At 33.5% G+C, this 16,619-nt stretch overlaps 1 protein-coding gene across 2 annotated transcripts in view; it reads left to right on the top strand.

Moving 5' to 3' along the window:
* Positions 1-16,619, top strand: part of MOSMO (modulator of smoothened) — an 86,759-nt gene that overhangs the window by 21,277 nt on the left and 48,863 nt on the right. Inside the window, exon 2 of one of the 2 annotated variants that reach the window (XM_074200599.1) lies at positions 9,538-9,679. The exons of the other annotated variant lie outside the window; for it this stretch is intronic. Coding sequence (XP_074056700.1) covers positions 9,538-9,679 — 142 coding nt within the window. The remainder of the gene's footprint in view (positions 1-9,537; positions 9,680-16,619) is intronic. 2 annotated transcript variants of the gene reach the window in all.

A 16,619-nucleotide genomic window follows, 5' to 3' on the forward strand; every position in this document is an offset into this window, starting at 1 on the left:
ACTAATTATAAAAGCTTAATTTGATCAATTATATGTTATTATTGTTCAGTTGTGTCCAACTCTCCATGACCCCATTTAGGGTTTTCTTGACAAAGATACTAAAGATACTAGAGTGGTTTGCTTCTTCTCCCTCTCCAGCTCATTTTACAGATAAGGATACTGAGCCAAATAGAGTTGAGTGGCTTGCCCAGGGTCATAGAGCTAATATGTGTCTGAGACTGGATTTGAACTCATGTCTTCCTGAGTCCAGGTCTGGCCCCTCTATTTATTGCACCATCTAGCTACCCCATAAAGGAAGATTGGATGAGGGAATATCAGGGAGATGTATGAGCAGAAAAAAAGAGTATGACAGTCATGTTCCAAGATGGAAGGATAACCAGTGGACAGTCCATTTTCTCCATTGTTTTCTGTACAATGTCAAGAAATCTACAGAGAAGCTCATAGAACATTCAATGACTACCCTGTGGAGTACTTGCCAGAGAATACAAACAAGAGTCACAGAAAACCATGTGCCTTGCATTGTGTCATTAGAAGTAGTGGCCATATCTGTATTAAGATCATAGATCTCTCTGAGTATTGAATTGTGCCTTTTTCTTAGTTGAACCCACCAAATTTGAGCTGTGGTTCTTCTATATTCTCATATTTATGTAGCTTTAAAGTTTACAAAGTAATTTTCTCACAACTGATCCCTGTTTAATAGAAGAGGAAACTGGGACGTAGAGAGGTTTGACTTGCCGCTGATGGAACATCTAGCAAGTGTCTGAGTTGGAATTTAATTTCATGTCTCTGGATGTCTAGCATTTACTACACCATAAACACTTTATTACATTCAGCTGTTCAAAGTAGTCTAAGCGGTGTAGAAAGGACAGAGTGATTGCTCATTAAAAAGAATAATAATAATAATTTTAACAGCAAACATAATATTTACTAGACTATTTCAGAAAATCATAAGTCCTTTGCTTTCAGAGTTGTAAGCTGTGATTAATGTAATTAACATAGATATTTCTCATTCTGGTATCAGTTAAGATTTCCAGTTCTTTACAGGATTGATCGTTCAGCCATGTACCCTGAATCCTTCAAGATAAAGTTAGAAAGACATTATCTTAACTGATTTCAGAAATATGTAGTTAGAAGTTCCTGACCATCTTTAAATGAATCACAGGATTTGGAAGGAACTTTAGGTATCTAATGTATAACCCATACTTGAATACAAATACCCTCTATAATATATATGTGACAAGTGGTCATCCAGTTTTTGCTTGAATATCTTTAATAAAGGAGGACTTGTCATCTTCTGGGAAACTCATTACACTTAATTTTAAACGCTTGAAAAGTTTCCTAACAACAATTTACCAATTTGCAATTTCTACTCATTGTTCCTATTTCTAACTCATTGGGACCAACCAAAACAAACCTTATCCTTGTACTTCTTGACAGCACCTCCAATACTTAATGATTGTTTTCCTATCTTCATATATCTATCATTTTACAGACTAAATAGTCACAGTTCCTTCAACTCATCCTTGAGACTTTTCATCATTCAGGTTGCCTTCCTTTATTTAGGTGTTCTATCACTTATATGCCTTCCTTTAAAATGTGGCACTTAACACTCAATACATGTGATCTCAGGGACTCATAAGCCACTGTTATTTATTTATTTTTAATTAATGAATGTATTATTTGATATAATGAATGTATTATTTGATATAATGGATATCCAAACAAGCATTCCTACAAAGTTAAAAGAAAGGTTAGATCTAATGTTTAACTTATTAGTTTCATATTAACGTTGACCATTGTGCTAGATCAGAGTTTTGTTGTCCCTTACTGTTGTCTGCAATTTGATTAAACTTTCATAAGCTTGATAATAAAGCTACAAGTTCTTTCATTACTGAAGTTTTGTATGAATGAGTATATTTTTTATAGTGAAACTAAATTTATCTTTTGCAGAATTCCAATAAGGGGTGGAAGTTTCTTTTTTGGTGAATGTTTTTTATCTTAATATTATTATAATCTTCCAGGCATTATTGCTTTTGACATATCATCAATGTCCATGAAAAGATTCAGAAAGGCTGTTTTTATGAATAATTGAAATTATTCTCTAAACAATCTTGAAAGAGCCATCTTATTGGCTATTGCACGTTTATATGATTCATTAAATAAAATACTATTTCCTGTGGTTCTTTCTCGTTTTGGTTGCCATTTGTAGCTTTCTAATCTTAAAGAAAAAGAGCTTAGCATTATAGCATTTTAAAGTTAAAAGATCATTTAGAACCACATGATATTTTAGTAGTTGAGGAAAGCGAGCCCCAGAAAAATGTCTTTGCTTAAGGTCATGCAGCTTGTTAGTGACAGAACCAGAGCTAGAAACCAGCTCTTATTTCCCATCTGTTGCCCTTTTAATACATGTTATTAGTAATTTTGCAGGTGATGTGTTCTGAGTGAAATTCTTTCTCTTTTTCCTTTTAAGTTCACTTCTCTTTTAGGTTTATTCTGTTGTCAAAAATATGCTTTTTGCAAATATTTGATAGAATTTTTTACAAGTATGTTATGAAAGTAACAATATTTAAGATGATGGATTTTAATAAAAAAAATTGAAAGTTCAAAGTTCATCACTAAAGTCACAAACCACTAAGCAGTTTCCCTAAAAATAATCAGTCTATAGGTATGTCCAGCTTCTCAAAAATTAGTCTGTTCCTCTGAAAAATGTTTTCTCATGTGGTTGAATTCCTCATGGTACAGATAACCTATTCATATCTTGCAAAACTCTTGTACATGTTCTCTAGTAAATATTTTACAGGGAGTCCACAGTATGCTGGGTCTTCCTCTTGGTATCTTAACATTGTCCAAGGGACAATAGAGCACCCAGATTTCTTTCTCAAGACCAGACCATCTTTTCTAGTGAAGTGCTACTCCTATACAATATGTTACAGCCTAATCATTCCTCCCCTTTGCCTCTTTACTGCTCATTGTAATATTCCATGACTCACAGTTATTCATCAGAAGAATATTGATGGATCTTTATTTCAGGGAGGAGTTGAGGCAAAAAATAATATTAAAAGCACAGTATCAAAGGCAATCCAGGCTACTTTCTTCCTGAGATGAACTCATTGTCCATCTGCAGTTGTTAAAATGTGTGTGCTGTCAGACTAACTCTATGGATTATCCATCCAAATGCTTTTCAGATATTCTTCATCTACATGTTTTTTCTTGTGCAGATTGGCTTGACTTTTGAATAATTGTGAATTTAATTTGGAAATCTGTGCAGTGTCCTAGGGTTGATGCAGTCACTGTCAATGTACAGTGCCAGCTGCAAACATGAGCATCTGAAAGACTTCACCATCTAAAGGAATTCCTTCTATTTTTTGGACTTTATATTGGTTACATTCATAACAAACACTCTTGGCAAGCATATAGCTCCCAGTTTTGTGTCTTACTTGATTTGATTATCAGAATATCATCTGAATGTCTTTGTTATTGAGTTCTTCATAGAATATCTTTATCTCTTCATCCTCCACCTGAGATATATTATTATATAAACTGCAATGATTTTCAGATGGTATTTTTATAAGTGCTTATTGCATTATAGTGCAAAATGATCAAATGTCCCTTTTAAAATGTTTCTTACTGCCTTTGGATATGCTACTTCCTTTCCTTTTCCTTTTTTTTTTTTGGTTTTGGCAGGGCAATAGGTTTTAAGTGACTTGACTAAGGTCATATAGCTAGGTGATTATTAAGTGTCTGAGGTCAGATTTGAACTTGGCTCATCCTGACTCCAGGGCCAGTGCTGTATTCCACTGCAATACCTAGCCGACCCTTTCCTTTTCTTTTTCAAGGAGAACTTATGAAGCATATATTCATTTAGCTATAACTTCACTTTGTCTTCTCTTGTCATTTTAAATTGATATGTTTCACCTCCTCCATTGAACCCTTCCTTGTAACAAAGAAAAAAAGCTATTAAGCAAAAGCAACTAATGAACACTTCTGTATTCCCTGTTCCTCTCTGCTAAGAGAAGCAAGAGTATGTTTCTTTTTTTTCTGGGACCAAGCTTGTTTGCTACAATTTATCTGAGTTTAACTTTCACTATTATTTTCATTTACATAACCGTAGCAATTGTGTATATTTTCCCTAGTTCTGCTTTCTTTGCTCTGCATAAATTCAAAATCTTCCCAGTCTTCTCAATACTTCATATTTGTTTTTTCTTACAAAGCAATGATATTCCATTGCATTGATGATATAATTTATTCAACTTTTCTCATTAAAATATCACTTTACACGTTCCCCACTAATTACAGATTAAAGTCCAGGCTCCCAATTTGATATTCAGGGATGTGAACATGTATACTTTTTTGTATATATGAATGTAGTTAAATCTGTCATTTATTATTCCTTTTTTGGTTTTCTCCCAGAAACTTAGGTAGTGTGTTGTCTATCTTTATCTTTCTAGACAAGTTGGAAAGGTAGAATTTGATCTAGTTAAACTATAGCCAGACATATAACATCAGCCTGGAGACAGGTCTCTAGTAGAGTGCTTATCTTTAGTTGCAGGTAGACCACTGAAGATGATGAAACAATCACATATGGAATCTAACATTATAGTCTTTGTCTAGTTGAACTGCATGATTAGCTGGAAGTAGTGCTAAAGAAAACAAAGATGTGAAAAATAGTTGTACTGGACCAAGTAGAAACAGGAGATCTATGCTAAAGGTACTAAGAATTAGAAGGTGATAGGATTGATAACTCTTATATCTTAAGGAGAAAAAGATACCAAAAGTATGGAAAAATCTTGGATCTGATTATTGCCAAGAAAATGCAATTTGAGGGAACAGAAATAATCACTATCTGTCAAATTTTAGAGTAGAATGCTGTCTTAATGACTTGCCTCCAATAAAATGTTCCTCTTGTATGTCAAAATTATGTAATATCCCTTAAATATATCAAAGCCTCAATCAAGGTTTAAAAAATTGCTTACCAAAGGTATTATCATTGTCATAAAAAAGATCCCTTTCAGAGTTCAAATCTAGGAGCATTTCCCCATAGATGGTGGTTTCCATTTATGTTGCCATTTACAAATAAGATTATGCTGATTTGCATCAAGCCTAGAACATTTGCAAACCTTTCAAAATAAGATCCAGAATCACTGAGTAGTTTGACCTAACTAAATACATAGGAGAAACCTAGTGGCTTATTGGCAGACCATCCTATATAGTTTCTATATAGGAAAACATATTTGACTGTCCAGCTATCCACCTCTTCAACAGTTGCAGTTTGTGGTTGAATTGAACTCAGAATTCTACTAGAGGAAGAGAGTTGACTGGTTTACTTTTGGGAAAATCACAAAGTTATCAATGAACAAAGTAGTTGATTCCATTACTAGAAGAAATATCCAGTAGGCAAAATCATGAGTCTGAAACTTTGCTTCTGTTTTTATCTTTTTTATTGTGAACCTGACAAATAATCAGTAAGTATGAATTTTTACATATTAAAGGCAGAAAAAAAAGGATGGTACATGAAATCATGAGTCCTTTATATACAACTCATTTTTCAAAGCATATATTGGATTTAGCATTGGTAGTACTCAATCTATCCTGTTTGTCTGTGTCCACTTTTGAACTTCCTCCTTACTTCTGTGTATTTTTATAGTCAACTTTTTAAAAAAAACGTTAGGCAATGGGGTTAAGTGACTTGCCGAAGGTCATGCAACCAGGCAATTATTGTGTGTCTGAGGTTGGATTTGAATTCCTGACTTAAGGGCTGGTATTTTATTCACTGCTCCACCTAGCTTGCCCCCATTCTGTGTATTTTTATTAATGTTGCTTTTTTTGTTTTTCTTTTTTCCCCTACTATTATTATTTCCACCTACTTTATGTCCCATCCCAAAAACCTCTCCTTTAACAAATTAGTATAATTAAGGAAATTGGCCAAAACATCAACCAAATCTGAAAATGTTTATCTCATTCTGCATGTCTTGCCACGAGATGGCAGAGTGTGGTCTCTCATCAGTCCTCTGGAGAAGTGATTGTTCTTTGGATTGTTTTTACCTCTTTCAAAGTTGTTTTCTTCTACATTATTATAGTCATTTTATAAATTGTTCTCTTGGTTCTGCTCACTTTTCTCCTTATCAGTTCATATAAGTCTTCACAGGTTCCTCTGAAGCAGTGAATCATGTCTTATTGCAAAATAGTCACAAGGCTAACATTTATGTAGCATCTTGCAATATGCAGTGCTAGATCACTGACTTGACCTTAGCATCCATATGAAATAGGAACTTCTGTTATCCCCATTATATAGATAAGGAAACACAAGCTAAAAGAGGTGAAATCATTTACTAGTTATATTGTTAAGTATCTAAGACAAATCATATGAAATAGGAACTTCTATTATCCCCATTATATAGATAAGGAAATGCAAGCTAAAAGAGGTAAAATGATTTATCTAGTTATATTGTTAAGTGTCTAAGACAAGATTTGAACTTAGGTCTTCCTGACTCCCATGTCTGGCATACCATTCACTCACTACACCGAGTATAGTATAATTTGTTCAACTATTCCCAAGTTAATAGGTACCCATTTTGTTTGCAGTTCTTTGATAAAATAAAAATAGATACTTTTTGCTTGTCTTGGAGATATTTGTCTATTAGTGGTATTATTGGGTTAAAGAGTAAGTATATATAGTTAAGTGGATTTTTGGTAGAGTTGCTTTCTGGAATGGTTGAATTATTTCACATTTCAACTAATGGTACATTTATGTGCCTATGAAAAATCCTCTTGAGTTGCCGTTTCTCATTTTTTATTATATTTGCATCTCCAATGAGTGTGAGGTGGAACTTCAGGGTTATTTTAGTTTGTATTTGTCCTGTTAATGATTTGAAACACTTTTCTTTATGGTTGTTAGTAGCTTGAATGTCCTTTTTAGAACTACTTGATCATAACCTTTGACCATTGAATTGTAAGAACTTAAGTACCAAAGGATGGAAGTTACAGGGAAGGAAATTTCTCCTTATTGGATGATTCTTTTTAACTAGTTTTTCTGATTTTATGGAAATGAAACATGAGAGTAGTCTTGCTTCTCCCTCTATTGTTTTTTTAAAAAATTTCATTTTAATTATTTTTCAATTAAAAAGCATTTGTTTTCCTTTTTCCAATAAAAAAAAAAAACAATCTGAAAGGCCGTTGCAGATACCACATTGGAGTCAATTTTTGGAAGCATAAACAAATTTGAGCATCATCATAGAGATGTTAATTCATGGAGTTGATGAAATCATCATGTGACGTAGTATTATTAGAAGGAGAAGAGAAGAGAGGCCTAGGATGGAATCCTCAGAGACACCTGCAGTTAGAAGGTGTGATTTGGATGAGGATTCAGCAAAGGAGACAGAGAAGAAGCAGTTGGATAGCACAAGAACCAGAAGAGACTGATGTCCTAAAAACCTGGAAAGAAGAGAATGTCAAGAAAGAAAAATGATCAGTAATGTCAAAGGCTGCAGAGAAGTCCAGAAGAATGATAATTGAAAAATGGCCCTTGCATTTGGCACATAAGAAATCATAAGTAACTTTGGAGAGAGGAGTTTCAATGGAACAATAAATTCAGAAACCAGATTTTAAGGGATAAAGAAGAGGAGAGGAATAAAGACACCTATTGTAAATGACCTTTTTGAGGAATTTAACCACAAAGGACAGAAAAGATTTGGGACAGTAGTTATCAGGGATGTAAGGATCAAGTGAAACATTTTTTTTTTCAGAATGGGAGAGACATGGGCATGTTTGAAGGCAGTAGGAAATGAACCAGTAAAAAGGGAGAGAAAAAAATGAAAGTGGAAATGACAGAAGGGGTACTCTGTTGGAAGAGATGAGATGGAGTGGGATCACTTGAATGAGTGGAGGGGTTAGCCTTAAGAATGCAAGTTGTAAAATGTGCTGATCTTTTGTAGAAGAGGTAGTTTCTCATGATTAGTCTATGGATGAAATCAGAGGACTGATCAAAAACAATCAAAGAAGTTCAAATGAATTAATTCTAAACCAGAGTTATCCTTTTTACTCATTGTATTTTTCTCTAGGCATTAAATATTTGTACTTGTTTATGAGAGACTTAAAAGTTCAGCTAGGCAGCTCAGACTATCATTGACACGAACTTTAATTCATAGGTTTTGGATTTAGCCCAAATGTTAGTAGGAACTCAGTATATTATGTTTATTGGCTTTTCCTGACCTTAATGAAGGATAGAATCTGGCCCTGTGAAGTCACTGATATGGGAGAAAACTCTCTCTATTAATGTACCTTCCTTAAAATCACTTGCCAAAGGCTACAAAGCCAGTAGAGGCAGAACTTGAATTCAGATCATTTTGCCTTCAAGGCCAGTTCTCCATCTCCTACATCATACTACAGTCTTTTCAACCAAATTGTTAACCATTAACTCACACCCTGTTTGGTTATGGAGCTTGTAATTTGCCATGTGAATGGACATGGGAGCTGTTAAGAGCTCTTTTGCCTCTAAACATAGTTTTCCTCATTTTTTCATTAAGGCATTTTAACAAGACTTTGGCAAGTCTCATCAGAGATTAGAGCAAAGGAGATATTAAAGAATAATGTTGAGTGGATTTGAAGTAAAGAATTCCAAGAACAAGGTTCTTTTTTTTTCTTTCAAGTGAGGAAGAAGAAGGAACTCAAGACTAATAAACTATTTTTTTGGGAAATTGTGAGATGAGATCTTCTGTAAGGAGTTGGGAATATTAGCCTAGGAGGCTTGAGGAGAGAAGAGATTTTGGACACAAACTGTGTGAAGTGTTAAGGAGTCACTTAGGAAGAGTATAAAGATTGCTAGCAGGGCAAGCCAAGTTGAGATTAAGTAATAGTGGACCCAGTAGGCATAGTTGCGTGATTTAGGGTTTTAGATACAATTAGATAAAGCTTGTCTTTCTTTTGCTTTTTTTTTTTAAATGAGCACCAAATTTCTTGGTTTGTAATTTTTTTTAAATACAAAAGAAAATAATTCTGATGCCTGAGGAATAATATTTTTAGTTAAGTTGAATGACACTATTTTAGTTGCCTTTTTGGAGGAACAAAAAAATATTGATGGAAGCTATCCTCAGAAACCCAGTAACATGTTAATAATCCAGTTAACACTATAGGAAAAGTCCATGACCAGACACTTTTTTTTTCAAGTTGCAGTCTCTGCTAAGGTAATTATTATAAAAATTAAATTAAGGAAGAGAGAATTATTCTCACTTCATTTATGAAAGACAAATGGGAAAATTCCCATGTCACTTATACTGTGTCAGTAATCTGATCACATTGCAAGTTTTCCAAATCACATATGGACTGAAAGTGCTGATGCCTCCTTCTTGGTCAGATAGTTTAACTGGCACCAGGATTTCTGAGAAGTTTAAACTCTCCTGTGACTAAGAGACTACACCCAGTTACAAATGATGTTATGCTCTTGGTTCTTTTCAAGCCCACTTTTTTAGTTCATACATTGAATGCTTTTATTATTTTTAAGAGATCTCATTTTAATACCCTTAGTCCTTTTTTTCTGCCCAGCTCACAGCAGGTAGCATTTTTACTTCATATCCATCCACCCTGGAAATCTTGGAACATCTTGTCATCTGCCCTGCTGCTGCCCTTCCCTCCCCATCTGGAACAGCATCATTTTCCGGACCAGAGACCATGACTCCTTCCCTGGGTGAGTTAATCTACTCATCTTTGGAACTCCACTCTTGGTCCGAGCTTGTTTGGCCAGTGGAATACCAACTCATTCAAACAACTATATCTGTCTGGTCCCAGACCATGTTTCACATCCATCTTCTCTGAGCATCTTGGGATATCTTGCTATCTTGTTCTGTTGTCACTTGTATAACCTTCTCCATTCCCCTGGCTTGGAGAATTGTAATCAAATTAATACTACCATTGTTTCTGGAAAGGGAAGACAAACTGCCCTATGCCCTATTCACCATTCTCAAACAAAAACTCTCTTCCCTGGCCATCATTACTTTATGTGTTGGCTCCCTCTTTTAGAATGTAAGCTCCTTAAGGGCAGAAATTGTCACATTTCTCAATTTGTATCTTAGAACCTAACAAAAGATGCTTAATAAATGCTTTTTCATTCATTCACTTGTTCATTCATTCATTTAGATATATCAGAAAAGGATTATAAATTTGAATATTCATTTCACTAAAGCATTTTTTGCAGACCTTAAATATGTGAGAGAATATGTGCTACTTTTTGTATCCCAGTGTTTTATAATGTAGAAGAAAAACTTATTCTTTTCTAGTAATTGAAAACATTTTTATTCCCAAGACTATTCATATATCTTTTTTTTCTTAATTTGGTTTTTTTAACAGAAACTATTAGAACCCTTTTATTATTTAATTAAAAATCTTCAAATTTTTCAAAGGCACTTCTCTTCAGTGAGAAGTGAATATATTCCCTTTTTATAAGAAAATTTTTCTTCAACTATTATACAAAAGTAAATCTTTTTTTTATTAGTGATTAAAGCTTTATTTTTTAACTTTAAAGGACAAAGAAGAAACAAATATCCTAAGGTTAGAAAATAACCCTATGATTTGATGCTTTCAAAAGAACTTCTAAAAATCGGCATTTTAGGGAAGCAAAAAATGTCATAGAAGCAATGAATGAGAAATAGATTCTCACAGAATAATCCATACTCTTTACTCCTTGACCAATGCCCTATACATCTGACCCTCCACAAAAATCCCTATGTATGGTTTCATTTTCAGTTTAGTTTATTAACTTTTCCTTTCAGTTTTCAGCTTAGAGAATCATATATTGTGTGTGTATATGGTTTTTTTTTTTAGGTGTTTTGTTTTGGTTTGGTTTTTTTTTGCAAGGCAATGGGACTTGCCCAAGGCCACACAGCTAGGTAATTATTAAGTGTCTAAGACCGGATTTGAACTCAGGTACTCCTGACTCCAGGGCCAATGCTCCATCCACTGCACCACCTAGCCGCCCCCATATATTGTTTGCCATGTAGAATTTTCTGGAATGCTTAGTTTCATTTTTGATTGCTTTGATAATTTAATATTTTGTTTCATAGCAAATTCATGTTTTTCTAAAAGTAGAAAAAAGGTTTTTAATCATATTTGTCATTTTATACCAGCGTAACTTCAAATAGTTGATAAGGTTTGTCTTAGAGTTTGTTTTATTGTAACATGAAAATTGGAAAAGAACTATTCCTCTCCATTTGTGAGTGATGTGAAAAGTACTTGGATGTAATAGGGGCATTTTATATTCTAAAAAAATGGTTGATACTACTGATACTAATATTGTTCTTATTAAATCAAAGTTATTAAAATATTTACTTTTTCTTTGTCATCAGGATTGACTTGACACCAATTTGATGCTAATTGTTTCACTCATTCTTTTCTATTTCTGTTTGTGTTAACTCCTTTTTAAAACCTCTCTTCCTAAAAGAAAGTAGGAAGAATTTATTGGTGGTACTTGCTTTTAATCTCAGTAATATATAATAATAATTCGGAGACATAGGGTTACTGATGAATATTTTTTGCACTCTTTAGTTCTGAATTGTTTATCACCCTGATTTTAAGATTGAATTATAGTGAGAGAGAATACAAAGTTGGCAATTAAGATTCTTTAATTATAAATTTATTTCAGTGAAAATAAATGCTAACATTTATAGAGTTTTTAGGTTTGCAAAGTTTTATTTATCTCACATTTATATATATACATGTATGTGTATGTGTGTGTATATACATACTATATTAGTAATTAACAGTAACTCTGGGAGCTAGATGCTGTCAATATTCTCATTTTACAGGTGAGGAAATTGGGACAGATAGAAGTTAATTGATTTGTTCAGGGTCTCACAGCTAGTGAGTCTCAGAACAAGTTCTGTCATTTCAATCTTGCCCAGTTCTTCATTACTCCATTTGGGTCTTAGCAAAGATAAATGGACTGTTTTACCATTTTTTTCCCCAAATTCATTTTCCAGATGAGGAAACAGTAAAATAGGGTTAAATGACTTGCCCAGGATCAGACACAGCTATTAAGTATTTGAGTTAAGATTTGGAGTTAGAAACATGAGTCTCCCTGACTCTGGCCCTTCCTGACTCTGACACCACCTAACAGCAGCAGAATTGCTTTGCACAAATATCCAAAGTTTTTTTTTTTCTTGAGTTGTTTTGAAACTTTATTAAGTAATTCTTTCTCTTAACATTGACAAAGGAGCCTTTCATGGAAATTATTATAATTGGATCATTTACATTTTAACTGGTAGAGGATTTTTCAAGGAAAATGCAAATTATTAAATGATTTGAAAAATTGAGCTGGATGGTGAATATGGTCCAGGTTTAGAATAAAGGACTCATTTGCTATCTTTCTGTTGAAAAAATAAAATTATGCCATGTGAAGATCATGAGATACCAAGAATATATCAAGAAACATGAGACATTTAGCCTGGAAAAGAGAAAATTAAGGAGTTTGAGAGAAATTGTCACTTGAAGTGCCTTCACAAGAAAAAAGATTAGATTTATTCTACTTGGTACTAGAGGACAGATGTAGGACTAATAATGGGTGGAAGTTAGAAAGAAAGAAAGATTTGGGCTTGATTCTAGGAAAAAATTTCTAACAGAGCTCTTCAAAAGTGGAATGATAGTGGTTTTTCCCTTACTAGAGAGACAGGATGACCACTTGTTGGGTATGATGTAACAGAATATTCTTATTAATAACCAACTAGATTGGCTTCTTAGACAATTCTTAGATTTTGTGATTGTATGAAATGGTTGTAGCTTTGTTTTTAGTAATTCTGTCCAAATATAGGTAAGAAAGGTGATTTGTCATTTTTTATCCTGAATAATGAAACCATCAAAGTTGAAGCTATAGAAAAATAAAGCAATTTTAAACCCCTGAATATTAGATCTTCCTTAACTAAGTCTCTCCTTTGTATTATCTAAAATTATGAATCTTGAGCCTTTCCTCTTCCATTAAATCTAAAGGATAATCCCACCAAAATCTTTACTGATTTTCATATTAGATAGGAAATCTTATTTGAGTCATTCAGCCCTGTAAGAATTCTATCAGCTGTGTTGATAACTGCAAAGGAGGACTTCTCAGAACTAAGATATATCCTATATTGTCTTCCTTTCTTCATTTTGTTTTCTTGTCCTCTCCTTCTTATCTTAGTTTTCTTTCTCAACTCATCTTGGCAAATACCTTTTTTCTTTTTGGTATATCAATTCTGTCAAGTCTTCTATTAAATTTCTTAAGAAGGTAGTATTTATTGAGCAAAATTATTGGGAAATAATGATAAATTTCTTTTTAAAAATTCCCTTCACTAAGTTATTTGTCTTGGTTATGATCTTCTTTTTTAAAAACTTTTAATATTTGCTCTTTGGAGGGAAAAGCCACTTGAATTAGTTCAGAAAACCCAAACCCCAGTCCTGATTTTGATATTAATTTGCCTGTATGACACTTTACTCTTGACATCAGTTTCTTCATCTATAAAATAAAGATTGGACAAGATAATCTCGATGGAGATTTTAACAACAATTCTGTGACTTATTCTTGATTTAAAAATAAAAAATTGATCTTTCTTTTTTAAGACACTTTTCCAATTACTCAGTTACCTTCTTCCTCTCTCATTCATTCTATATAATACATTAACCATACTCTTTGTTTCTAAGGGTTTTGTTTACTAAAAGCTTGCTATGAGTCAACAGTGTGATACCATAACCAAGAAGATTAAGCAATCTTAGATTTCTAGGTGTCCAGAATTAGGAAGGTGATAGTCCTACTAATACAGTAATATCATATCTAGAATGTTATTGTCAATTGAGGGCACCATATTTCAAAAAGATACAGATTCACTCAAGTATTCAGAGGACAACAACCAATAATATTAATATTAATAATTATAATACTACCAATTAATATTACATATAATCTTGAATTTAAAAAAGAGGTAGAACCTCATGAAACCCATTTCTTTTAAATTAGAGGAGTATAATTCTTTTTTAAGAAATGTTTTGTGTTAATGACTTTTCTTTTTATATTCTCTTGGTTTCCAAATATATTACTCTTCCCTACCCAGTGAGTTCCCTCATACTCTTATGTTATGGTTTAATTCCTTATATATCCTGAGCTTTAGAAATATTTGATGCAAAAAATAATTCCTAATGAAGTAATGAAGATAGGTGATTAAATAGAATGGATTCTTATCAGAAAGCTGCTGATGAACTGACAGGAAGGAATAACATATGGTTTACAAACACCAGGACAGGAAAAGTGGGATACTTTCAATCACTCATCTAGCAGATACTTAGTAAATACACAGAATGTGTTAGGAACAGTGTTATATACTAGGGACTCTGCAAGGTGCTTAAATTCCATATGTGCAAGGAGAACACAAGGACATATCTAAGTATTTGCACAATAAGTATAAAGAGAATTAATAAAATTTTTGACTACAGGATAGTTTAGAAAGGATAACATTAATTGTTTTGAGGAATTGAAAAAGTTTCATATGAGCCTTGAAAGAGGAAAGTATTGAAATTCGTTGAGGTAGAAGTAAGAAGGCAACACATTCCAGAAATCCAGGACTTGAGATATGAAGTCATCCTGGAAACAAGAGATGGGTTATCATTTGTGAGGGAAGAGAGGTTGGATCTTAGAGTCCAGTAAAAAGAAGACTGTACTGAGACTGGAAAAATATATTAAAGCCAAATTGTGAAGGATTTAAAAGCTAAAAAAGAGTTTGTAGTTTATCCTAAAGGTAGTAGGGACCCCCTGGAGCTGAATGAGATGGTCAGATATGTGCTTAAGAAAAATACCCTTGGCAGCATTGCAGATAGTGAATTGGAATGGGAAGAGAATAAAGGAAGTGATACCAATTAGGAAGCTGTTGAAATTATGTAGGCAAGAAGTGTTGGAAGTCTAAGGTGGCAATTATATGAATTAGGGAAAAGAGGACATTTATGAGAAATATTGTTAGGGTAGAACTGACAAGATTAGGTAACAGGTAAGAGTAAGGGTATTATGAGAACTTGAGCTATACCCAACTACAGGAGGTATAATACAGATGATGAATTAGCATAAGAAACTAAAAAGGGAAAAGGCAAGTAACAGGAGAACCATGAAAGTAGAAGGAGTATCTTGAAAGCCCAGAAAGTAGAGAATAATCAAGAGGAGATTATGGTCAACAATATTTTTTTAATCTTTTTTCCTTTAAGATTTTATTTATTTTGAATTTTACAATTTTTCCCCTAATTTTCCTTCCCTTCCCTCCCCCTCCCAGAAGGCAGCCTGTTAGTCTTTACAATGTTTCAGTGGTATACATTGATCTAAGTTGAATGTGATAAGAGAGAAATTATATCCTTAAGGAAAAAAAATAAAGTATAAGAGATAGCAAAATTACATAGTAAGATAACGTGTTTTTTTTTCTAAATTAAAGGTAATAGTCTTTGATCTTTGTTCAAACTCCACAATTCTTTCTCTGGATACAAATGGTATTCTGCATCGCAGATAACCCCAAATTGTCCCTGATTGATGCACTGATGGAATGAGCAAGTCCATTAAAGTTGATATCACCCCCATGTTGCTGTTAGAGTGTACAGTGTTTTTCTGGTTCTGCTCATCTTGCTCAGCATCAGTCCATGCAGATCCTTCCAGGCTTCCCTGAATTCCCATCCCTCCTGGTTTCTAATAAGAACAATAGTGTTCCATGACATATACCACAGTTTGTTAAGCCATTCCCCAATTGAAGGACATTTACTTAATTTCCAATTCTTTGCCATGTGGTCAACAATGTTAAAGGCAGTTAATAGGTTGAGAAGAATTAGGAATGGGAAAAGAAATCAGATTTGGCAATTTGGAGATTATTGGTAACTTCTGAGAGAGGAGTTTCAAATAATTATCTTGGAAGCCAAATTACAAAGATAGAAATACCTCTTGGATAAAAAATTGTGGCACTGAGCAAAAAGATAACTTTTTTAGTTTTGTTGAGGAAAAGGATAGCATAGGATAATAGTTTGAGAAGATTGTAGGAACTCCTAAATTCCCTTAAAAATATGATTTTAAAGATGAGGAAGACCTGGGCATGTTTGAATACAGTAAATAGGAGAGATTGAAGATTGGGAAAGGGGATGATGGTGGAGGGGGTAATCTGCTGGACAAGAATTAGCCCTGACAAAGGAAAAAAAAACACATCATCGAGCCTGGGGAAAAGGGGGAAAGAGTTTGGCATGATATATACACATATATAAATATATATATATATAAATATATATATATATATGTCGAGAGGTTTTGAGATGGACAGAATGGGAGAATAGTGAACTCACCTGAAAAGACTTCAGTTTTTTTTTTTAATAAAACAAGACAGGATCCTGAGATTAGGAGTGAGTGGAGAAGGGGGAGAAGGGAATTTATGATAGATTTCAAAAAAAATGAAAAACTTTGGAAAAGCTGCTGAGTGAAGTTAGCTGATAATTTAGCTCTGATCTGATTTAGCACAACAGAACCTTTGGTACATCCTGAGCAAAGTTATTTATATATTGTGATTTGGCTGAGGAATATTTTCTAAGTTAACAATGGTTTCATGTACACAAATCAGAGAATCTCGGCATTGGAAGGTACCTTAGAAGTGATA

Source organism: Macrotis lagotis, chromosome X, assembly GCF_037893015.1.
Source record: "Macrotis lagotis isolate mMagLag1 chromosome X, bilby.v1.9.chrom.fasta, whole genome shotgun sequence".
NCBI classification, from domain to species: domain Eukaryota; kingdom Metazoa; phylum Chordata; class Mammalia; order Peramelemorphia; family Peramelidae; genus Macrotis; species Macrotis lagotis.